General features: G+C 49.9%; 1 protein-coding gene across 2 annotated transcripts in view; it reads left to right on the forward strand.

Moving 5' to 3' along the window:
- Tep1 (telomerase associated protein 1) overlaps positions 1-22,748 on the forward strand; it is a 42,339-nt gene that overhangs the window by 8,551 nt on the left and 11,040 nt on the right. Inside the window, exons 7-41 of one of the 2 annotated variants that reach the window (XM_038310189.1) lie at positions 317-394; positions 1,435-1,559; positions 1,716-1,873; positions 2,589-2,698; positions 3,727-3,817; positions 3,928-4,111; positions 5,862-6,030; positions 6,518-6,676; positions 7,489-7,566; positions 8,606-8,736; positions 9,226-9,285; positions 11,699-11,857; positions 12,470-12,646; positions 12,874-12,994; positions 13,966-14,090; positions 14,340-14,453; positions 14,546-14,663; positions 14,794-14,988; positions 15,095-15,270; positions 15,347-15,503; positions 15,618-15,797; positions 16,224-16,316; positions 17,369-17,501; positions 17,614-17,764; positions 17,966-18,099; positions 18,224-18,312; positions 18,493-18,607; positions 19,475-19,715; positions 19,974-20,088; positions 20,893-21,017; positions 21,107-21,206; positions 21,369-21,524; positions 21,628-21,840; positions 22,033-22,186; positions 22,281-22,493. In XM_038310189.1, the coding sequence (XP_038166117.1) occupies positions 317-394; positions 1,435-1,559; positions 1,716-1,873; positions 2,589-2,698; positions 3,727-3,817; positions 3,928-4,111; positions 5,862-6,030; positions 6,518-6,676; positions 7,489-7,566; positions 8,606-8,736; positions 9,226-9,285; positions 11,699-11,857; positions 12,470-12,646; positions 12,874-12,994; positions 13,966-14,090; positions 14,340-14,453; positions 14,546-14,663; positions 14,794-14,988; positions 15,095-15,270; positions 15,347-15,503; positions 15,618-15,797; positions 16,224-16,316; positions 17,369-17,501; positions 17,614-17,764; positions 17,966-18,099; positions 18,224-18,312; positions 18,493-18,607; positions 19,475-19,715; positions 19,974-20,088; positions 20,893-21,017; positions 21,107-21,206; positions 21,369-21,524; positions 21,628-21,840; positions 22,033-22,186; positions 22,281-22,493 (4,897 nt within the window). The remainder of the gene's footprint in view (positions 1-316; positions 395-1,434; positions 1,560-1,715; positions 1,874-2,588; positions 2,699-3,726; positions 3,818-3,927; positions 4,112-5,861; positions 6,031-6,517; positions 6,677-7,488; positions 7,567-8,605; positions 8,737-9,225; positions 9,286-11,698; positions 11,858-12,469; positions 12,647-12,873; positions 12,995-13,965; positions 14,091-14,339; positions 14,454-14,545; positions 14,664-14,793; positions 14,989-15,094; positions 15,271-15,346; positions 15,504-15,617; positions 15,798-16,223; positions 16,317-17,368; positions 17,502-17,613; positions 17,765-17,965; positions 18,100-18,223; positions 18,313-18,492; positions 18,608-19,474; positions 19,716-19,973; positions 20,089-20,892; positions 21,018-21,106; positions 21,207-21,368; positions 21,525-21,627; positions 21,841-22,032; positions 22,187-22,280; positions 22,494-22,748) is intronic. The other variant, XM_038310190.1, reaches the window with a different exon arrangement.

Here is a 22,748-nt window from a genome sequence, read left to right on the forward strand (position 1 = left end):
TCCACCCACCTATGTTCTGACCTATCAGGCCAAGCAGTTTCTTTATTAATTAACCAATGACAGTAACACATAGACAGATGACCCTCCTCCATCATTGGGGCACCCACACAGAAGTATCTAGCATGTTCATACATCAGAAAGCAAAGGAGCCAGAGAGGTCCAGATGACCTGTGTGGGGCTCAGGACAAGAAAGAACAGGGTCACCTCTGTGAACTCACTTCCTGTTTAGTAGAGACTCTTTCAGGACTGCTGGAATGGGAATCTGCAGGGGCAACTTCTGTTTCCCTGTTTGAAACTGTTTCTCCTGTCCCCACAGAAAACAGATCAACCACTTTCAGAGCGAGGGAAATGCTTTCCAAAGAGCCTCTGGCCCCTTAGAGATGAACAGATCATGGTGAGTCACTTGCTTGGGAGTTGTTTGTACATACGCACAATCGCCTCTGAAACTGCATTTAGAAATAGAATCCCATTAATTTAGAAATCCCCATAGCCACTGTGGTAGACACTTACTTATCCCTAACCTGGAGGTTTGGTTCAGAGGATAAAGGGAAAGGATTTTTTTTGCATATTTGTCATTGTTGTTATACTTTGTTGACAGCTGACATATCCACTTACACAAATGAAGTATTTTTATTTTTATTTATTTGTTTTATGGTGCTTGTGTTTTGTCTGCACGTATGTCTGTGTACCGTGTGTGCCTGGTGCTCTTGGAGGCGAGAAGAGGGCATCAGACCTCCTGGGATTAGAGTTACAGACATTGTGAGTCACCCTGTGGGTGCTGGGAACTGAACCAGGTCCCTGGAAAAGCAAGCAGTGTTCTAGCCCCTCACAGAAAGTTTTCAAAACAGAAGCTACCACCATTATAGGCTTATGATATAGATAAGAGATGCCTTCTTATTCCTTCTCTGAGAGAATAAGGATGTTGTCTGTTCTCATTCCCTGCCTTGCTTGTCTTATAAACCATTACCCCATAGTAACCTTGATAGTTCAATATTATATGAATAAAACACAGAGACCCCCAGAAATCTGTTGTCTTTTTTCCCCCTTTCTTATCTTTTGGAACCCAAAGAACTACTAACGTTTATTTCTTTTTCTATTTTGAGATTGCCTGCCATGTTGCCTCGCTGCCTTGCATGCATGCTTGGGATCTGCTGTGCAGTTTTTTGCCGTGGCCTCCCACGTGTTTGGGGCTGTAGGAGCTGCCCCTGCTGCAGTGTTTGGTTGCAGCTCTGCCCTTGGGAGCTCCTTCCTCCCTCAGGGCTTTCCTTGCTGCTTCTGCCCTTTGTCAAATCAGTTTTGGAGAATGAAATCACCTCAGAATATAATCATTTTATGCTTTACTTCCTGGTATGGCATGGAAGGCTTGTGCTTTTATTTCTGATCCCCATAATCGTGGATGAAGCTCACCCCATGGTGCTTGGGCTATGTCCACAGTTTGAAGCAGCTTACAATGCAGTGCCAGGGGGGAAGAGTCTGCCAAGGTTCACCCTGAAGAAGTTGGTACAGAGACTGCATATCCATGAGCCCGCACAGCACGTCCAGGCCCTGCTGGGCTACAGGTGAATCGCCGTATTTCAGACACAGGCATGGACGTGATCATCCCTGTCTTTCAAGGCACTGATTGTGGCAGTCCTCACACTATGGGTTTAGGCAGACAGTCCTGGGAGCCAAACTCTGGCTCGTTTGAAACGAGGGGACCGTCTTTCTTCTCCCAGCTATCCGTCCACCCTAGAGCTCTTTTCTCGGAGTCGCCTCCCCGGGCCATGGGATTCGAGCAGAGCCGGGCAGCGGATGAAGCTCCGAAGGCCAGAGACCTGGGAGAGGGAGCTGAGCTTGCGGGGGAACAAAGCTGGTGTCTGGGAGGAGCTTATAGGTAGGCGGCCTTGGCCACTGTATTCCTTTCCACTCTTCCCCATCCATGCTTCTGTATGTAGATCCCGTGTCGAAAAGTTCCACAAAATGGTGCATCTAATTTGCGTAACCAGAAATGATTGGAATTTTGAGCTTTGCTATTCACTATACTGCTGCTTAACAGTTAAGAGCACTGCTTGTTCTTCCAAAGGTCCTGAGTTCAATTCCCAGCAACCACAGGGTGGCTCACAACCATCTGTAATGGAGTATGCTTTCACACAGACACACGCATGTACACGAATCAAAATAATTTTAAAAAGAGAAAGCCAGATGGTGGTGGTGCACACCTTTAATCCCAGAACTCAGGAGGCAGGGGCAGGTGGATCTCTGAGACTGAGGCCAGTCTGGTCCACAGAGTGAGTTCCAGGACAGTCAGGACTACACAGAAGAGCTGTGTGGAAGATCAAAGCATAACTTGCAGTACTCAGTTGTCTCCTTCCGTCAGGTGAAGAAGAAGGGGATTCACTTTACTAGCTGGGCCACAGCTGGAGCCGTGGGTAGCGACCCACGTTGTTCCTGAAACAGCTACCCTGTAAGCAGAGTTCTGTAAATTTTACCGTCCACTTCAGGCTACTCAGTGTGTTGAGCAGAACATATTGCACTCTCCAGTTTGAGTTGTGTGGCTCTGTGTTTCCTACCGTGGTTGCAAGTTTGTGTCCTGTCCCCCATGTCTGAAGACAACGGGAAACTCCCCTTCATGGCCATGCTCCGGAACCTGTGTAACCTGCTGCGAACTGGGATCAGTGCCCGCCACCATGAGCTTGTTCTGCAGAGACTGCAGCATGAGGTGAGTGTGGGCAGGAGCTACTGCATCTCTGGAGGCTTCTGCATGGCTGAGAGTGGTCATGGCTGCCGGCTGCTTTCTGTGTGGGGTGTAATAGGTGCGGAAGCACAGATATGCTGGGGAGAACAGGGCAAGGAGTTTAGTTGACCTTTCAGAGATTACAATGGAGAGTAATAACTGTTGTTACTCTGTAAACTCAAAAACATGCAGAAAGGTTCCCATCTATGAATTAGCTCACTTCGGAGGCAGCGTTGCATTAAAACAATGCAGCTCTGGGGCTGGAACAATCAATGGCTTGAAGGGGTTAAGAACACCTCTGCTCTTCCAGAGGACCAACATGGCTGCTCACAAGCATCTGTGACTCCATAGCAAGGGGATTTGGAGCCCTCTTCTGGCCTCTGTAGGTACTACATGCATGTGCTATGCATATATACCTTTAGGCAAAGCACTCATACACATAAAATATTTTTTAATTAAAAAAAATAAAAAGAAGCAAGGTAGTGGTGGCTCATGCCTTTAATCCCAGCATTCCAGAGGCAGAGGCAGGCGGATCTCTGTCAGTTCGAGGCCAGCCTGGTCTACAGAGTGAGTTCCAGGACAGCCAAGGATACACAGAGAAACCCTATCTTGAGAAACCAAAATGAATGAATGAATGAATGAATGAATGAATGAATGAATAAATGATAAAAATAAAAAAAGAAGTGAGGCTCCTGTTACATACTCTTTTTAACCTCTTTTCATACCTTTCTTTCCTTTTCCTTATTCCTTCTTGAGATCTATTTTTCTCTCTTTACCTTCCTACAAGCCTAGTAGAGTTACTACTTCACAGTCCTGGTCCTGTGGGCCCCATGGCCCTCGTCTCCCCTGGCCCTGCAGCCCCCACGGCCCTCGTCTCCCCTGGCCCTGCAGCCCCCACGGCCCTCGTCTCCCCTGGCCCTGCAGGCCCCACGGCCATCGTCTTCCCTGGCCCTGCAGGCTCTGCGGCCCTCGTCTTCCTGGTCCTCTGCTCACGGTTCTTCCTTGTTTTTCAGAAATCTGTGGTCCACAGTCGGCAGTTTCCGTTCAGATTCCTTAATGCTCACGATTCTATTGATAAACTTGAGGCCCAACTCAGAAATAAAGGTATTCTTTCTCTCCTGATTGCCGTTTCCCTCTCCAGCCCTAAGGATAGGGGTTTAGAATACTGAGCTAACAGAAGTTGCCTGATCTGGGTGTTTTCCTGTCACACACAGCATTGCCCTTCCCTTCCAATACAACGCTGATGAGGCGAGTGATCAGAAACCCAAAAACTATCAGGAGGCGCGCTGTTCGGAGTTACCTGTGCGCCCTGACCCGTCGGCAGCTTCGGGCGGCCATGACCATACCTGTGATGTACGAGCAGCTCAAGCGGGAGAAGCTGAGGCTGCACAAGGCCAGGTCTGTGCTTGCCAGCTGGGAGGAAAGCAGGACAGAGGAACTTGGGGACAGGCTGCGGAGCCATCTGGGGACCAGCGTTCCATGCTGCACACCCACTGTTCTATGAGAATTACGAAACTCAAACTTTTCCAGCTTCCTCTTTGTTGATTGAGACGATCTCATTGGCTCAGATGGAGTCTGAATGTGTATGATCTCTTGCTGCATGCTGAGTTAGAAATGGATGTGAACCACCTGATGCGGGTTGTGGGGAGTTGGGGGCTTGACCTTGACCTTGTGTAGCCCAGCTGGTCTCAGGTGTGCAGCCTCCTGCCTCAGACTCCTCAGTCCTGAGATCACAGTTGTGTGCCAGCATGTTCAGCCAAACTCCTTGGTGTAGTTGATGGCTTTTTCATTGACGATTTTGCCTTAGCCAGACCATGCTATTGGCAGTTAGAGAATGAGTTTTCTGTCCTTCTGTTGTATTTATTACCTGGAAATCTAAAAAGTGATTCCCTCATATGCACTGGGAGGTGGAGGCCCGAGGATCAGCAATATGAGGGCCACCTGGTCTAAATGAGAGCTTATCTAGAAAATAAAACCCCCATGGCAGAGCAACGGATGGCTCAGTGGGTAGGAACACACCCCACAGAGCAGGGAACCCCGCAGAAAAGGAAGCGGAAAGAGTGTGAGAGTCGGAGAGCATGGAGCACACCAAGAAAACGAGGCCCTCTAAGTCAGCATGAGCACAGCTCTCTGAACTCCCAGAGACAGAGGCAGCAGCACAGGGCCTGCACGGTCCTCTGTGCTTACATTATGATTCTAGCTTAGTGTTTTTGTGGGATTCCTGAGTGTGTGAACAGGTGGGTCTCTGGTTCTTGCACCTTTTCTTAGGCTGTTTTCCTTCTGTCTGTCTTATGAAACTTTGGTGAGTTAGTTCTTGTTTCATCTTATATTTTATTTTCTTATTATCTCTTAGAAGCCCGTTCTTTAATAGACAGGAAGGGAATGGATCTGGAGGGAAGGGAGGTGGAGAGGACCTGGAAAGAGTGGGGGCATGGGAAACCATAGTTATATTATGTGAAAAAATACTCCATTTTTAATAAAAGGAAACAAAACAACAGCAAAATCAAACTACAAATAAAAAATTTAAAGAAAAGAACACTGGATGCTTTTCAGAAAATCTGGGTTTGAAGTTGGGTGGTGGTGGTGCACGCCTTTAATCCCAGCATTCAGGAGGCAGAGGTGGATCTCTGTGAGTTCGAGGCCAGCCTGGTCTACAGAGTGAGTTCCAGGACAACATATGAAAGAAAAGAAAGGAAAGAAAAGAAAGAAAGAAAAAAAAAGAAAAAGAAAATCTGGGTTTGAACCTCACCCACCATGTGGTAGCTCCATCCTCAGGGGATCCTGTACCATTTCCTGGCCTCTGCAGGCTTTGCACGTAGGTAGTGCACAGACATACATGTAGGCAAAGCACTCATTCACAAAAAATAGTAAAATGATTTTGAAAAATTAATGCCCCCTTAATAAAGTTGTAGCAGTTAAGCCATGTCTCTTGAAGCAAGTACAGCTGAGCGTGACAGGTGATTTCAGCCATGGCTCCCAGTCCTGGGGAGGAGAGGAAGCTTCTGTGGCAGCCTTGGAGGTGGGCAAGGAAGGACGGGCGGTGGGGGAGGAAGAGAGCGTGGCACGTTGCTGTCTTTCCGTCTGCTTCAGAGCCCCAGGCAAACAGATGAGCTTCTGAACCCCGTGTCTGTGTCTTCTCTTGCTGTAGACAGTGGAATTGTGATGTTCAGTTGCTGGAGCGGTATCGTCAGGCCCTGGAAACGGCTGTCAACCTCTCTGTGAAACACAACCTAGCCCCACTACCAGGCCGGACCCTCTTGGCCTATCTCACAGATGCAAACGCTAACAGGCTCTGTCCCAAGAGTCACTCACAAGGGGTAAATAAAAAACCAACCAACCAAACAAACAAACAAGCAAAAAACATCTTCCACAGGGCTGGCAGGACGCAGGGTCTTGAGAGGATCTGGTTTCCCTCTGGTTGTCTGAGAGCCACACGGGCTGAAAGAAGTGGCGTGAATTTGCTTCCAAGTGCCAGTTATTGTTTCCCTGGGACAATTTTAGTTAGTCTTGCTTATGCTTCATAATGCTAGCATTCAAGTTCGGCTAGCTAAGAATGATCTCTAAATTTCTGTCACAAGTGTATCAAATTCACTTTGCTGTTTCCCAGTATTGACTTGGGCAGGGGTTCTGACAGCCTCCTGTTCCCCTCAAGTCAGTTCTTCCAGGGGGCTATTGAAGGTGGTGTCTCCTGAGACACCCACACTCCTTTCCCCATTTCTCCAAACCAGGAGTTTGGCTTCAAAAGCTGGCTATGCAAGCATGGGTTCTAAAGTTCGATTTCATGACGATGCTTTGCCCCGCCAGCCTCCCCTGAACTACGTGCTGCTCTTGATTGGGATGATGGTGGCTCGGGCAGAGCAGGCGACTGTCTTGTTGTGTGGAAGAGGAACCATGAAGATACCAGTCCTTGAGACACATGAAGGTATCCTGAAGACCGCCATCAAACTCCAGGCTCAAGTCCAGGTCAGAAATGTACCCCCGCTACCCAGAAACGTGTCAATGACCCAAGCCCGAGAGCATTTCAGATAGTAAGGGAGCCAGGTGCCAGAGATCCAGTGCTCAGAGAACAGGAGCAACGGCAGGATAACCGCAAGCGTGAGGCCAGCCTGGGATGCGTAGCTGTTTCTGTTTTTCTTTTAAAAGCATATATGCTGGACATGGTGGCGCACGCCTTTAATCTAGCACTTGAGAAGCAGAGGCAGGCGGATCTCTGTGAGTTCAATGCCAGCCTGACCTATATAGCGAGTTCCAGACTAGTCAGGACTTCATAGAGAGACCCTGTCTCGGGAAAGAAAAAGAAAAAAAAGAATCACAGATATACATAACTTTGAAGATTTCTCAAACAAATCGACACTACTTTTTTTTTTTAAAGAACTAATTATATTAGTCTGCCATTGCCACAATGAAATGCTGGAGGCAAGCTCACTTTATAGAGGGAAGATATTTATCTTCTCCCGCTCTCAGGCTTGAGGCCGGCACTGGCATTGGCTGACTCCATGAGGATCTCATGGCACGCGGGGTGTGGAAAATACATGTGGAAGAAAAGGGCTGCATCCTGAAAGATGCTAGAGAGGAAGCTATGGTTCAGGTTCAGGTTTTCACAGCCATCTTTGCAGGAGCTCAGAGATACCTCAGATACCAAGAGCGCTTCCCTGACAGCCGAAGGCATCTCTCTGGGCCTCACCTGCCCAGATCCCAATTCCGTGGGATCAGATTCCAGCAGATGAGCACTGGCATTTGGGCACCACCTTCTAACCCAGGTTTCTTTCCGTCAGGAGTTGGAGGAAAACGATGATTGGTCCGTGTACACTTTTGAGAAGTACTTGCTGTCTCTGGCTGTCCAGAGGACCCCTGTGAGTCCTGCTCAGTTCCCATGAAAGTCTCCCTTCTACCAGTTCCTCCACAACATGTTCTTCATGTTTGTCATCTTCCACACCTCGTCCTCCTGCCTCCACCTCCCCAGTGCTGTGGTTACAGATAGCTGTCTGGTTGCTTCTTATTTCTTGACCCTCCAACACGACATTTCATACTTTGAAGTGTTCTCATGGGCTCACTGCTCAGTGTAGTCCCTCAGACAAGGTTGTGCTGATAAAGCTTTAATGATACAGGGTTGTTTAACAATGGTCACTAGTTCCCGTAGTGTAAATTGTTCAGTGCCCTGCACTGTGTCGTTAAATACAGAGCTGCACAGAAATGCTCAGCTGGTTGTCGTTGCAGCGAATCCATGGTGCCGAGATAATAGCGAAATGTAGGAGGTGATTAGAAGGTGCTGCATTCTGAGAATGTAAATAATAGACATATTGTAGTGTTGAGGATCGGAGTCTGGGCAAGAGCTTAACCTTGAACTGTACTCACAGCCTTTTATTTATCGAACTGAATGCTTAAAATGGCCGTGTTGACTAGACATGTAGATGACATACTTAGCTTAGTAAGCTCAAGACCCACACCAATAAATATAAAATAGCCAAGCTTAAGAACAGACTCTCAGGCACGATGACATATACCTTTAATCCCAGCAGAGGCAGGAGGATCTCTGTGAGTTCAAGACTGGTCTACATAGTGAGCTCCAAGACAGCCAGGGCTACATAGGAAGACCCTGTCTCAGAAAAACACAACAAAAACCCCAAACCAAGCAGACAAAACTGGCTCACAAAATGAGCAGTCATCTCTCCTGAGCTTGAATGAGCTACAGAACGCTGCCTACCCCCCCGCTTTATTTTCTTACCATCCCTGCTGTCCTTACTCTGTTGCTACCCTAAGCTGGGGTGTAGAGTTGTCCCTCCTAAGCATTTTCCTTTCCCCTTCACTCTTTAGACATCTTGCTGCTCTGAGCTCACCCAGGCCTCTTCTAGCCTCGTTCCCAGGTCTCAGCCTCCTCTTTTCATCTTACAGGTTGACAGGGTCATCCTGTTTGGTGGAACAGTGGATACCGATGTGCTGAATGCAGCCAAAGCGATTATCTGGCAGCATGTGAATCCCAAGTGCCTCTTTGTTGGTGTCCTCCTACAGAAGACACAGTACATGTAAGGACGCCGCTCGTTCTTGTCCAGTGTCTGAAGGCAGTGATCCGTACTTCCTGTCTCTCCTCCAAAGTCTCACTTCTTTGATACTTCCCGTCTCTTGTCTTCTTGCTTTATTATTCTACAGAACTTGGGTTTCTAGGACCTTCTTTGAAGTCTTTTTACCCATTTGTGCTATTGGAAGCTGGACCCAGAGCTTTGCTCCTTCTAAGCAAGCATCCTACCACTGAGTTGTACTCTGGACACATAATTCTATTAAAGACAAGATTGGGTGCCCTCAATGATATGGCTATAGGTCACAAATCTATTATACAGAGATGAAGTGTATATCTTAAGGTATTGGGAAATAGTCTAGGTATGTAGCCTAGGCTGGTCTTGAACTTGCTTTCTTCCTATCTTCGTAGGGCAGGTACTGGGATTGCAGGTGTAAGCCATCACACCTGGTTCCAGGCATGGATCTTGGTGTTGAGTGACTGTGTCTTCTTTTGCCAGCTCACCAAATCTGAATCCCAATGATGTGACACTCTCAGGCTGTACTGATGGAATACTGAAGTGAGTACAGAATGGGCATTGGGGCAGATGGAAGCTGCGTTAGATCACCCTTAGATGCCAGGGCTTGTCAGCAACACCGTGTGATAGGGACTCCAGCCTCCGCTGACTTATGCCTGCGCGCCCTCACAGCCTCTGTCTCCTGGCTAGGGAGTGCTCTGTCTTACAGTCGTCCAAGTCTGTACAACACTCAGTGAGAAGGAGGAAGAGTGGCCCGGAGGACTGGAGCTGATTAAGAGCACTGCTCTTGTAGAGGGCATAGGTTTGGCTCCCAGTCCCCATTCCAGGTGGCTCACAACATCTGTAACTCCAGCTCCAGAGGGACCCATTAGCTGCCTGCAGCTCAAGATTTGGTGCCTCTGGTCTCTACAGACACTACATTTATGCTCACACACCCATAGACATACACACACATACATAATGATTTTCTTAAAAAATGAGATCTTTCCAGTTTCCTATTTTATTTTGTTTGAATTTTTGTCACTCATACCTTATTTATTTCCTTGTTGTTTTTAGCTTTTGAAATTAAATTATAATTGTATCACTTTCCCCTTCTCTTTTATTTCTCCAACTCCTCCCGTGTCCTGCTCTTCTTGCTTCCTCTCAAATTCATAGTCTCCTTTTCTTTGTTATTCACACACACATGCACACATGCACTCACACATATACACACACATACACATGCACACACACATACACATGCACACACACGCACATACACACACATACACACACATGAATTCACACACGCACACATGCACGCACACATACACATGCACACACACATACACACACGCATAAATATATGAATACAGTTTGCTCAGTTTGTTTGGTGTTACTTGTGTGTATTGTTGCATGCAGGTCTGACCACTTGGTACTGAATAACAAAGTCCGAGGGCTCGTCCCCAGGGAAGACTTTCTCCTACTCTCAGTTCCTTTTTGTTTAGGATGGGCCAGTGAGATAGCCTCTTCCACATTAGTGTGTCTGTTAGGGTGGTCGGTGAGATAGCCTCTTCCACGTTAGTGTGTCTGTTAGGGTGGTCAGTGAGATAGCCTCTTCCACGATAGTGTGTCTGTTAGGGTGGTCAGTGAGATAGCCTCTTCCATGTTAGTGCGTCTGTTAGGATGGGTCAGTGAGATAGCCTCTTCCACGTTAGTGTATCTGTTAGGGTGGTCAGTGAGATAGCCTCTTTCACGTTAGTGTGTCTGTTAGGGTGGTCGGTGAGATAGCCTCTTCCATGTTAGTGTGTCTGTTAGGGTGGGTCAGTGAGATAGCCTCTTCCACGTTAGTGGGTCTGTTGGTGTTGCACTTCCTCAGCTCTTGTTTAGGCAGCCACGCAGAGACAGATACACAAACATATAATCGAAACTTTAAAAAATATTTTTAAAACGAAAAGGACAGCTGAGCATGATGGTGCAACCTTTATCCCACCATTTATATCTCGTGAGTTTGAGTCAGCGTGGTCTACATAGTGAGTTCCAGGATGGCCAAGGCTGCATTATGAAACTCTGTCTCAAAATCCAAAAATCCAAGACAAACAAACAAGGGAAAAGGAAAAGAAACATAGGAAATAGCATGACTTATTTTTATTTTATGATATGAGTGTTTTGTGGCGTATGTGTATATGTGCTATGTGTATATGTGCTATGTATCTATGTGTATATTGCTATGTGTATATGTGTATACGTGCTGTGTGTGTATATGTACTATGTGTGTATATGTATATGTGCATGTCTGTATATGTGCATATGTGTCTATGTACCATGTGTGTGCCTGTGGCCAAGGCTAGAAGAGGATTCTACAGATGGGCACATCCATGTGGACTTGTGGATGGTGGAAGAGCTGCAAGGACTCTAACCTTGGTGTTTGTTCCCTGGCTTTATGCTTTCTCTGGCTGCCACCCATCTCTTCAGCTCATATTGGGAAGCCTCGAGCAGTGGGCAGCTTTTGTAGTCCATACAGAGCTGATCACCCAAGGCTGCGAAGGTCTTACTCTGTAACTTAACCCAGTTCTAACAGGGATTCTAAGGTCACCGTGCACAGTGGGTGGGACCCAGTGTTCTAACATGGATCCTAAGGTCACCGTGCACAGTGGGTGAGCTGGGCTGGGTCTCCCTTTGTCATGGTGTTCTGTAGTCTCATTTATTTCAAGTGTGCTTTCCCATCTTGTGGTTATCTGTTTTGTTGGCTAGTCTTTTGAGATGGGGTCTCATTATGTAGCCCCAAGCTGACCTCAACCTGTGATCCTCCTAGCTGAGGTTGAAAATGGTGGGCATGAACTGCCAGGCCTGTTTTGTGTCTGTCTTCCTAAGGGGCACCACAGAACTGGACAGGCGTGTCTTCGGTCCTGTTTCTCTTTGGGACACCTTCCTGGTTCTGAACTCTAATGTTCTATTCTCATTACGCTTTTGTTAGGTTCATTGCAGAGCATGGAGCCTCTCGTCTTCTGGATCATGTGGGCCAACTAGATAAAGTATTCAAGATTCCCCCGCTCCCAGGAAAGACACAGGCCTTGTCTCTCCGGCCCCTGGAGGAGGACATGCCAGGCCCCTTGGGCCCTGTTTCCCAGCATGGGTCAGTCAAGGTTCTGTGTCCTTGTGAACTGGGAGGGTGGCTCTCAGCACCTGGAGAAATACTGTGTGTGACTGCCACTCTCTTAGCTAAGGTGGCATTTGTTGTGTTTACTAAGGAAGGTAATTGTTCTCCTCCCCAGGTAGGGGCTTCCTGAAACTGTCAGCTTGGGAACTATTCCTTGCTTCACTAGAAAAAAGCAATGTTTGAATGCAGGGAAGGCGGCAGACTCCAGGGCTGTAGAGCGCAGGCTCTGGCTTTTCACACGGGCTTTGCCAAATGATAGCTTAGATTGGCTGTTTAATTCCTTAAAGATATAGTTAAGGATAAGGTTAAAGTTTGCCTTCAAGTATTGCATTGGTCAAGTAGTGACTTTGGAGTAATGGTTTTCTGAAGAAAGAGGCACATCAGAGAAGTGGCGAGTGGGACCAGATCTCAGGTATTTGAGTTGATCCCACAGCGAGGTTATTTTCCGGAGCCCTGTAAGGCAGGCACCCTTCTGCTGTCTGTTGTGGGGTTTGTGTCAAGCACAGAAGGGTGATTGCACTTTTATGGCCGTGGACTTGAGGTAGGGACTGGTTCCTAGGTTGAGCCTAATCCTCCCCATTCCCCCAGGTGGCACAACATCCGGCTTTTTATTTCATCCACTTTCCGTGACATGCACGGGGAACGAGACCTGCTCATGAGGTCTGTGCTGCCAGCACTGCAGGCCCGAGCCTTCCCCCACCACATCAGTCTCCATGCCATTGATCTGCGCTGGGGTGTCACTGAGGAAGAGACCCGGAGGAACAGGTACAGGGCCACAGGGAAGAGGGGCTGGGTCAGGGATGAGAGGACCGAGTATGAACTCAAGTAATCATGGTGGGACTGCAAGAACAAGCTTTGCCCTTTACACACCAACAAGAGTTGGTCTCCACTTTGCCCATATGAGTCAGGGCCCTTCCTCCTCTGTATTTTTGCCTGGATTGCTCGGAACTTCACCCAGTGACTCCTTCCTGTCCCCATAATCATGCCTACAGACAACTGGAAGTGTGCCTTGGGGAGGTGGAGAACTCACAGCTGTTTGTGGGGATTCTGGGCTCCCGCTATGGCTACATCCCCCCCAGCTATGACCTACCTGACCATCCTCACTTCCACTGGGTAAGACAGACGAGGTTGGAGTGGCTGGGGAAGACACAGGAGTCGGGGAAAGCCAGCTTGACAGGGACACTGGAGTGATGCACCATTGGTTCCTCTAGTCTTGAAGTGAAACACAGGCAGAAGACGCTACAAGGCCGTAGTCTAGATGAAGCAGTTTCTTTGGGAAGGAGCTTTGTTCTCAGAGGGTCTGCTTAGCTTTTGCCGCCAGACAGGTCTGGTTCTGCCTTCTCTTTGGACATTTGTAGGTTGTGTAACTTTTTAGAAACAGAGTGATCTAAATTAGTCTCAGCTTCAACACGTTAAATAGAAACAATATCTACATTTCAATGTTACTGTTAGAATTTTATTTAGCTGGGTGTAGTTATGCATGTCTGAGAGTTCATGGTCAGGAGTTCCAGGCCATCCTGGACAACCAAGTGCCCTTATCTCAGAATATAATTTAAAATGTCAGGGAAGCAGAACGTGGTGGTACACGCCTTCAATTCCAGCACCAGGGAGTCAGAGGAAGGATCTCTGTGAGTTCAAGGCCAGCCTGGTCTATAGGGTTTCAGGGCAGCCAGCGTCACATAGCGAGACCCCCCCCGTCTCTCTCTCTCTCTCTCTCTCTCTCTCTCTCTCTCTCTCTCTCTCTCTCTCTCTCTCTCACACACACACACACACACACACACACACACAGACACACACACACACACACACACACACAAATATCTGGGAATATCGCTTAGTGGTAGAGTACTTGCCTACCATATGTAAGATTCTGAATTCAGTCTCCAACAGGAAGGGGAAATGTATTTTAAAATACTCAGTACATGTCAATCACTTTGGTAACTGTTAGCTGGTAACTACATTTTACTGCTTGTGTGTGTGTGTACAAGTTTCCTGAGATAAGGGTGATCTCGGGCATTTGAAGGCTTCCAGGGACGGATTGACCCTTGAGGCTGACCCTGCCCACGTCTTCCTTCTTTACGTAGGCCCAGCAGTACCCCTCAGGGCGTTCTGTGACAGAGATGGAGGTGATGCAGTTCCTGAATCGTAGCAGACGCTTGCGGCCCTCAGCTCAGGCTCTTGTCTATTTCCGAGACCCTGGATTCCTCAGGTACCTGCTCTTGCTACCCAGCCAAATTTCCCTTCCCAGAGAGCCAGGCAGGCTCAGTCCCGGGCAGGCTCAGTCCTCGGCCCCCAGCACCTAGTGTTGAAGGAGGCCTCTGAGAGTTTGTCTTTGCCACTTCAAGTCAGATCTCAAACTGAGGGCAGAGTTTCAGGGATCCAGAGCCTTATCTCCTGGCTGGTTCGGGAGGCTCGGCTCTGAGTCTGGCCCCACCCCTGGGGTGTCTTTGGTGGTCAGCTCTGTGCCAGATGCCTGGAAACCTGACTTTATTTCTGAGTCAGAAGAGACGGCACATCGGGTCTCAGAACTGAGGAGATACCTACACGAACAAAAAGAAGTTACCTGTCGCAGGTGAGCTGCGGGAGGTGGAGGCACCTATCCAGGTGAGGTGTGATGAGGTGAGCCAGGCCTACTCTGACTGCTTATGTTTACTTTGCCTACAGCTATTCCTGTGAATGGGGAGGTGTAGCTGCTGGCCGGCCCTATACTGGGGGCCTGGAGGAGTTTGGACAGCTGGTTCTCCAAGATGTGTGGAACATGATCCAGAAGCTTTACCTGCAGGTCAGCAGGCATGCTCATGATGGGGGAGCAAGCGTGGTTGTCCTGGGTGGGAAGCAAGCGGGTAGAGGGTAGGCTGTAGGCTAGGAGGCCCTGAGCAGCATGAAACATAACTGTACCCTGTGACCCTCAGCCTGGGACCCAGCTGGAGCAGCCGGAATCCATCTTGGATGATGACTTGATCCAGGCCAGCTTTCAGCAGCTGAAGAAGCCACCCAGTCCTCTGTGGCCACGCCTTCTTCAGGACGTGGTGCAGCAGCTAAAGCTGCCCCGTGGGAGGCTGAGTCTGGTGACTGGGCAGGCAGGACAGGGAAAGACTGCCTTCCTGGTAGGCATCTCAGGCAGGAGGAGGGGCTGCAGAGCTGAGGGGGCTGGGCGGGGTGGGGAGACTGTGTGTTTTCTAAAATGTAAACGTGGTTTGTCCTGCCATGCAGGCATCCCTGGTGTCAGCGCTGCAGGCTCCCGACCAGCCCAACGTGCCCCCCGTGGTTTTCTTCCACTTTTCAGCAGCCCGGCCCGACCAGTGTCTTGCACTCAACCTTCTCAGACGCCTCTGTACCTACCTGCATCGAAAATTGCAAGAACCAAGTGCCCTCCCCAGTTCTTACAGGTGCGTACCCCGAGATTAGTAGGCTCTGCTGCCTTCCCTGCTTCCCCATCTCTGACCTTGACCTCCTCACCCACAGAGGCCTGGTGTGGGAACTGCAGCAAAGGCTGCTCCTCAAATCTGCTCAGTCACTGAAACCTGGTCAGACCTTGGTCCTTATTATCGACGGGGCAGATAAGTTGGTGGGTCAGAATGGACAGCTGACTTCAGACTGGGTCCCCAAGTCCCTTCCCCGGGTGAGTGTGAGGCCGGGCTGAGGAAGGAAGTTGGAAAGGAGGGTGCAGTGGAAGTGCAGGGAGAGGGACCTCGCTAATGCTGCTCCTTTCTCTCCCTTTGTGCAAATGTCACAGCGAGTGCACCTGGTGCTGAGTGTGTCTAGTGACTCAGGCCTGGGAGAGACCCTTCAGCAAAGTCAGGATGCCTCAGTGGTGGCCTTGGGGCCTTTGGTGCCATCTTCGAGGGCTCAGTTTGTGAGAGAAGAGCTGGCACTGTATGGGAAACGGCTGGAGGAGTCACCTTTTAACAACCAGGTTGGACCTAGGCCAGGACTGGAGGGGATTTAGCCTGAATTGGGGCGCCACAAGGGTACAGCTGCTGAAGCCAGTAGCTGCCTCGCTGGGGCTGCTCTGTAGATTTCTCCAGACCTCTCTGCCATGGGAAATTGTTCGTAAGATAACTCTGATTTCTCCTAAGACCACCCAGACTTTTCCATGGTGAGCAGTCTCCCTGGGGAGGGTGAGTGGAATCATGGCTAAGGTGGGTGAGTCTGAGCCGTGGAAGTTTTTCTGACAGGATCTGGCTGGGAAGTAGGAGTAGGGCTATGTTTGGAGGTGATGCTCATCCCTTAGTTGGACTCTCAGGGGAGACACCACTTGGCAGTGAGCTTGGTGCCATAGCAGAGGCAAGCTATGGTGGACCTTCCTCATCCTCGTGCTGAATCCTCCTGTTCTTGCCAGATGCGGCTGCTGTTGGTAAAGCGGGGGTCGGGCCTGCCACGGTACCTGCACCTCGTCACTGACTACCTGAGGCTCTTCACCCTCTACGAGCAGGTTGGTCGTTACTGTCCTCTGCCCTTAGCCTCCTCGGGCTGCGTTCCCTGACACAAACCCCTTAGGAGGGAAGAGTTTATTTGGCTCACATTTCAGGTGTATAGTCCCTTGTCTCAGGGTTGCCGTAGTGGCAGAAGCTTGGGGCAGCTGGTCACATTGCACCTGCAGTCCAGAGGCAAAGAGCTATAAATGCTTGTTCTCTACACAGTTTCACTTTTTAATACAGTGCAGGATATCAGCCAAGGGAATGGTGCCACCCACAGTAGGTAGGTCTTCCTACCTCAAGTTCTTAGGACATGATCAGAATGAAACCCTATTCTTGGCTAAAAGCCCTATCCAGGCTCCTGATAAAGGCCTGTTGTTCTTTGAAACTCTGGAATCACTCTTTTTTCATACTTTCGCTTTCTTTTGCTATGGGAAAATGCTGGCAAAGGCGATTACACCCTCACTTAAGGGTGTAAGGACTTCTTCTGCCTCACAGTTCCGGGGTGTAGCCCACCATGGCGGAGAAGCCACGAGGAGCTGGAATCAGAAAACAGGAGGCTGAATGCATGCTGCTGCTTAGCTTCTGTACTTTAAAAAAGTGTTAGATTTATTCATTTTATTTTACGTGTGAGTGCCTGACCTGTACTTGTACCGTGTGCAGGCTTGGTGCCTGCAGAGGTCAGAGCAGGGCATCCAATCCTCTGCAACTGGAGTTACTGATGGTTGAGAACCATCATGTGGATCTGGGAATGAAACCCCAGGTCCTCTGCCAGAGCAACAAGTACTCTTAACTGCTGAGCCGTCCCTCCACGCCCTCCCCTCAGCTTCCGTCCAGGGCTTGGTGCCGCCCAGAGCGAGCAGGTCTTCCCACCTCAAGGCGTGCCCAGGTCCATCTTTCAGCTGCTTCTGTCAGGAAGAAAATCACCTCGAGGCCTCACCTCGCATCCTTTGCTGTCCCCAGCTTTGCCTGGCTCCTTCTTTTCTCCCCTCAACTGTTTCCTTACCTTTTCCCTCTTTCCTGCTGTCCCCACCCCCACTGACGGAGCCTGGTCTCCTGTTTCCCCCAGGTGTCTGACAGGCTGCGAACGCTGCCCGCCACTCTGCCACTGCTGCTGCAGCACATCCTGAGTACCTTGGAGCAAGAGCATGGCGCGGATGTCCTTCCTCGAGCTCTGGTTGCCCTTGACATCACGCGGAGCGGTCAGTGTGGGGGCGGGGGATGGGATCTTCGTCAGAGGTATCGGGAGGGGTCTAGTATGATGCAGGTCGATTCCCTGTGTGGTTCCAGTTGTCAGAGAGTTTATGGTTTCAGGTCTGACTGTGGACCAGCTGCATGCAGTTCTGAGCACGTGGTTGGTTTTGCCCAAAGAGACGAAGAACTGGGAAGAAGCAGTGGCTGCTGGTCAGAATGGAAACCCTTACCCTTTGGGTCCATTTGCCTACCTTGTCCAGAGCCTACGAAGGTAATGCTGCCCCAGCTGAGCTCCCACCAGCCTCATCGTCTCTCTAGTTAGGAAATCTTATGATTATTTCTTTAGTATAGCCCCAACACTTGCCTCCCAGGTTCCTGAATGCCGCTCATGCAGTTCCCACTCGGCCGTGGGAATGCCACTGAGTGACTGTTTCTCCTCCCTTACTTTTCTCCCCTCTTCTCTCGAGGACAGTTTACTAGGGGAGGGCCCCGTGGAGCGCCCTGGTGCCCGTCTCTGCCTCTCTGATGGGCCTTTGAGGACAGCAGTTAAACGTCGCTATGGGAAAAGGCTGGCGCTAGAGAAGACTGCGCATGTCCTCATTGCAGGTGATTGCAGCCCACATCAGCATGGGTGGGACCTGGAGGTCAGGACCACACGCTGGCCCCTGTGCTGTAGCCTGAGACCTAAGAGATGCCAGGGACAAGCCTTTCTCAATGTCTGTTCTTGCAGCTCACCTCTGGAAGATGTGTGATCCTGATGCCTCAGGCACCTTCCGAAGTTGTCCTCCCGAGGCTCTGAAAGATTTACCTTACCATCTGGTTAGTCCCCACACCTCATAGAGTCCTTAGTCCACACATCTTGGGCCAGACTCCTCTGCCTTCTTCGAGTTTTCCTGCTTTCCCCTGTGTATCTGTCCTGCTTGCATAGGCACGCTCGAAGACTGGCCTGTTCCTCCTCACCAGCTCTTTCATCTCATGGGCCCAATATGTTCTCCCCAGCTCCAGAGCGGGAACCACGCTCTCCTTGCAAAGTTTCTCAGCAATCTCCACGTGGTAGCTGCATATCTGGAAACGGGTCTGGTCTCTGACCTCTTGGAGGCGCACGTGCTCTATGGTGAGATAAGCCATGGATGTTTCTTTTGTGATGTGGGATACCCTGCTCAAGGGTAGGCGGAACAAGCACAGCCAGATCTCATTCCAATGTGAAAATGCCATAGGTGTAAGCACAGACTCCTAGTGGACCCTTTTGCTTAGACCTCTTAGGTAGACTGAACAGTGAATTATCTAGGAAGTTGGTTAAAATTGCAGATTCTGAGGTCACAAGATTCCACCTCTCTAGTTCTGCAGTGAGGCCCAAAGTTTTATGCTATGAATAGGTGTTTCTGATGTGACGTTCAGAGGTCACACTTTGAGACTTTTAAATTGTGAATTTTAAATACACAATATAATTTTACTTGGTGCTGAGGTTAATGGAGTCTAGGCTGGTTTCCTAATGATACTGTGCTTCTTTCTGACCTCCACTCCCTCAGAGTGTGTGTGTGTGTGTATGTGTTTGCATGTGAGTGTGTATTTGTGTGTGTACGTGTGTTTGTATGTGTATGTGTGTGTGTTTGTATGTGAGTATGTGTATGAGTGTGTGTTTGTATGTGTGTGCGTGAGTGTGTGAATATAGCACACAATCTCATATAGAGGCTAGAGTTGCTTGCTGTTGGCTGGAGTCTGTTGCTTCCACCTTGCTCCTTTAAGGTGGGATCTCTCACTGAATCTGGAACTCACTTTTTTTGGTAGACTGATGGCTAACGAGATCTGTTTTCTACCACGACCCCCAATACTAGCACTAGGGTTACCAGTGCATGTGGCATTCCTGACTTTTTATCTAGGTGCTGGGATCTGAACTCAGGTCTGCCTGTTTGTACAGCAAGCTCTCCAACCCTCCGAGTCATCTCTTCAGCTACTCTCTGTCTCTCCTCTTTTAAAACAGCTTCTTCAACGTCTGAAGTGAACCCAACGCCCCTGGAGGCGGATGTCGCTGTGTTCCATACCTTCCTGAGACAGCAGGCTTCGCTGCTTGCCCAGTATCCTCTGCTCCTGCATCAGCAGGCAGCCAGCCAGCCTGTAGAGTCACCTGTTTGCCACCAGGCCCCCCTGCTCACCCAGCGATGGCACCTCCAGCGCACACTACGGTGGGTTAATAAACCCCAGACCTCGGACGGCCAGCAAAGGTAGGCCTTCCTGAGAAAGAGGACAGACTAGAGCTGCCATGGAGCGGGCTCAGGCATAGAACTGCAGACCTTGATTCCCACCGACTTCCCCCACTTCTTCTTCCCACTGACTTCCCCCACTTCTTCTTCCCACTGACTTCCCCCACTTCCTCTTCCCACTGACTTCCCCCACTTCCTCTTCCCACCGACTTCCCCCACTTCCTCTTCCCACTGACGTGCCCCACTTACTCTTCTTGTTTTTTTTTTCTCCCTCTTTAGCTTGTCTCTGGCAATATCCTCCCCCACCGCGGTGGCCCTGTCTCCTAATGGACAGAGAGCAGCCGTGGGCACTGCCAGTGGGACAATTTACCTGCTGGATCTGAGGACCTGGCAGGTATGAGGCAGAAAACCCTTACATGTTGCCCTGAAGGTCTAAGCAAGCCAAGCTATTCTCACAATGCTGCCCTGAAGGTCTGGGCAAGCCAAGTTATCCTCAAAACCCTGTGTCATTCAGCAACACCATTCACCTCCTATCAAACTAGACATCCTGGTCACATCTGTAACCCCAGCGTCAGGGAGACTGAGCCAGGAGGACTGCAAGCTCAATGCCAACCTGGGCTGTCCATTAAGTTCAAGGCCAGCTGGGCTTGATTGCATAGAACAAAATGAAACTCGACAGCAGACATGACTGTGGGCTACCACTGCCCAGTTTCCACCCAGGCATGCTGTTTAGTATTTTGAGGAACACAGGGCTCATGATAAGATCCATGTGAGTTGTGTAGATAGAGGAGGGCCTTGGATGGAAAAAGGCAGTCCTTATGACTTGCACGGGAGCCTCGCAAAGACACAGGAGAGAATGTTTCTGTAAATCGCTGTGAATGACTGCAGCTGCTGGCAATACCAGGCTAGGGAGGGGAGATGTAACCACAACCTTTCTCTTCTTAGCCACGTCAACCTCACCTTTGTGCATGCATGTATGTCACACACACACACACACACACACACACACACACACACGGAGTGAGAAATGGTGACCTGGCTTTGATTATGAGGTACCTTGTACCTGTGTTTGGGCTGGGAGTGTAGACAGCCGTGCCCTTTTGCCTTGGCCTCCTTTGCATGGTGGGGGCCGGGAATGGGTTGGTCCTGGAGGACTGAGGGGATCACCTGAGCCACACTTCCCAACTGGCCGTTGCAGGAGGAGAAGGCGCTGGTGAGTGGCTGTGATGGGATCTCCTCTTTTGCATTCCTCTCGGACAGTGCCCTTTTCCTTACTACCTTTGATGGGCTCCTGGAGCTTTGGGACCTGCAGCATGGTTGCTGGTAAGTGCTCCCCTCATGTTAGAAAGCACTGAGGAAGGAGCCTAATTGCCAGATGACACCAGGACCCTGGCTTTGTCTCCCTGGGACAGGGTGTTCCAGTCCAAGTCCCACCAGCACCAAATCACTGGCTGCTGCCTAAGCCCAGACCGACGCCTGCTGGCCACTGTGTGTTTGGGAGGATACCTAAAGGTAACAAAGAATGACCCTAAACCATGAGTCAAACCTGATTTGTTGCTCAGCATGACAGAGCTGCTGACTGCCTGTCCTGGGGAAGCTCTGCTGAGGCAGGGGACTGGCCTGAGGAACTCTGCCGTTGGCGCCCAACATCCCGATTCCTCTTGTCTCCTCCAGCTGTGGGACACAGTCCGTGGAGAGCTGGCTTTCCACCACATGGGTCCCAAGTCCCTGAACTGCATTGCCTTCCACCCAGAGGGGCAGACAGTAGCCACAGGCAACTGGGCTGGCAGAATTACCTTCTTCCGGTCAGATGGACTCAAAGTCATTCAGGTAAGAAGGTCCTGTGTAGCTCCTGGGGAGAGCCTGCAGGACAGGAGCGTTGTGTCATGTTGAGCACAGGCCCTGTTGTTTCTGTTTCTGCATCCATACCTAGGAGCTAGGAGCCCCAGGAGCCTCTGTCCGCACTCTGGCATTCAATGCACCCGGGAAGTCTGTGGCTGTAGGCCGGATAGATGGGGCAGTGGAGCTGTGGGCCTGGCAAGAGGGGACACGGCTGGCGGCCTTCCCTGCTCACGGTGGCTGTGTTGCTGCTGTTCTTTTCCTGCATGCTGGAGGCCGGTTCCTGACAGCTGGAGAAGATGGCAAGGTGAGCTTACAGAGGGCCTGTGGTAGATTCAGGGGAGCAGCAAAAGTAGGGGTGTATTCAGGTGATGCTGGCTGCCTCTGCTAAGTATCCTGGGGGCGTCTGGGTGGTGACAGAGATTTTGAAGGAAGGTGACATAAAAATGGGGACCAGGCAGCAGAGGGAGTATCTTTAAACTCTTTTCTGGCATCCTAGGCTCAGTTATGGTCAGGATTTCTTGGCCGGCCCAGGGGTTGCCTGGGCTCTCTTCCTTTGTCTCCTGCACTCTCTGTGGCTCTCAACCCAGACGGTGACCAGGTGGCTGTTGGGTACCGAGAAGACGGTATTAAAATCTACAACATTTCTTCAGGTATCAGATGGGTTTGCACCCTTGGAGAGAAGGTACCTGTTACCTCATTTCTTTTCTCAAATGCCTGTTTTTCATGTGCTCTTCCCTTTTCTAGGTCCCCAGGGAACTCCGTGTCAAGTGTTAAATGTAGCAGTGTCGGCACTGGTCTGGCTGAGTCCCAGCGTGTTGGTGACTGGTTCAGAAGATGGCTCCCTGCGTGGCTGGGTGGTCAAGGGACGTTCCCTTCATTCCCTGTGGCTGGTATCCCGACACCAGAAACCTGTACGTGGACTGGCCACCTCCCAGGAGCTCTTGGCTTCCGCCTCAGGTATGACTGAGCAGTGTTACCGAATCATTTCTTTGCTAGTGTCACCCTTCAGTGTGTAATCAATTACACATGCGTATCAAAATCCATGCACATGTGGTTCTTATTCACAACTTTTACAATGCTTTTGAGTGTGTTCTTCCTATACAATTATTCTAGATTGTTTCTAGAAAGAGGGGAGGAGAGGAGAGGAAGTGCTGGGTAGCCTTGGTCCTCTGGAAGTGAGAGATTTGAACCTCAAAGATGGTGAGGTGAAGG

The sequence above is a fragment of the Arvicola amphibius genome, chromosome 13 (assembly GCF_903992535.2).
Source record: "Arvicola amphibius chromosome 13, mArvAmp1.2, whole genome shotgun sequence".
Taxonomy (NCBI): domain Eukaryota; kingdom Metazoa; phylum Chordata; class Mammalia; order Rodentia; family Cricetidae; genus Arvicola; species Arvicola amphibius.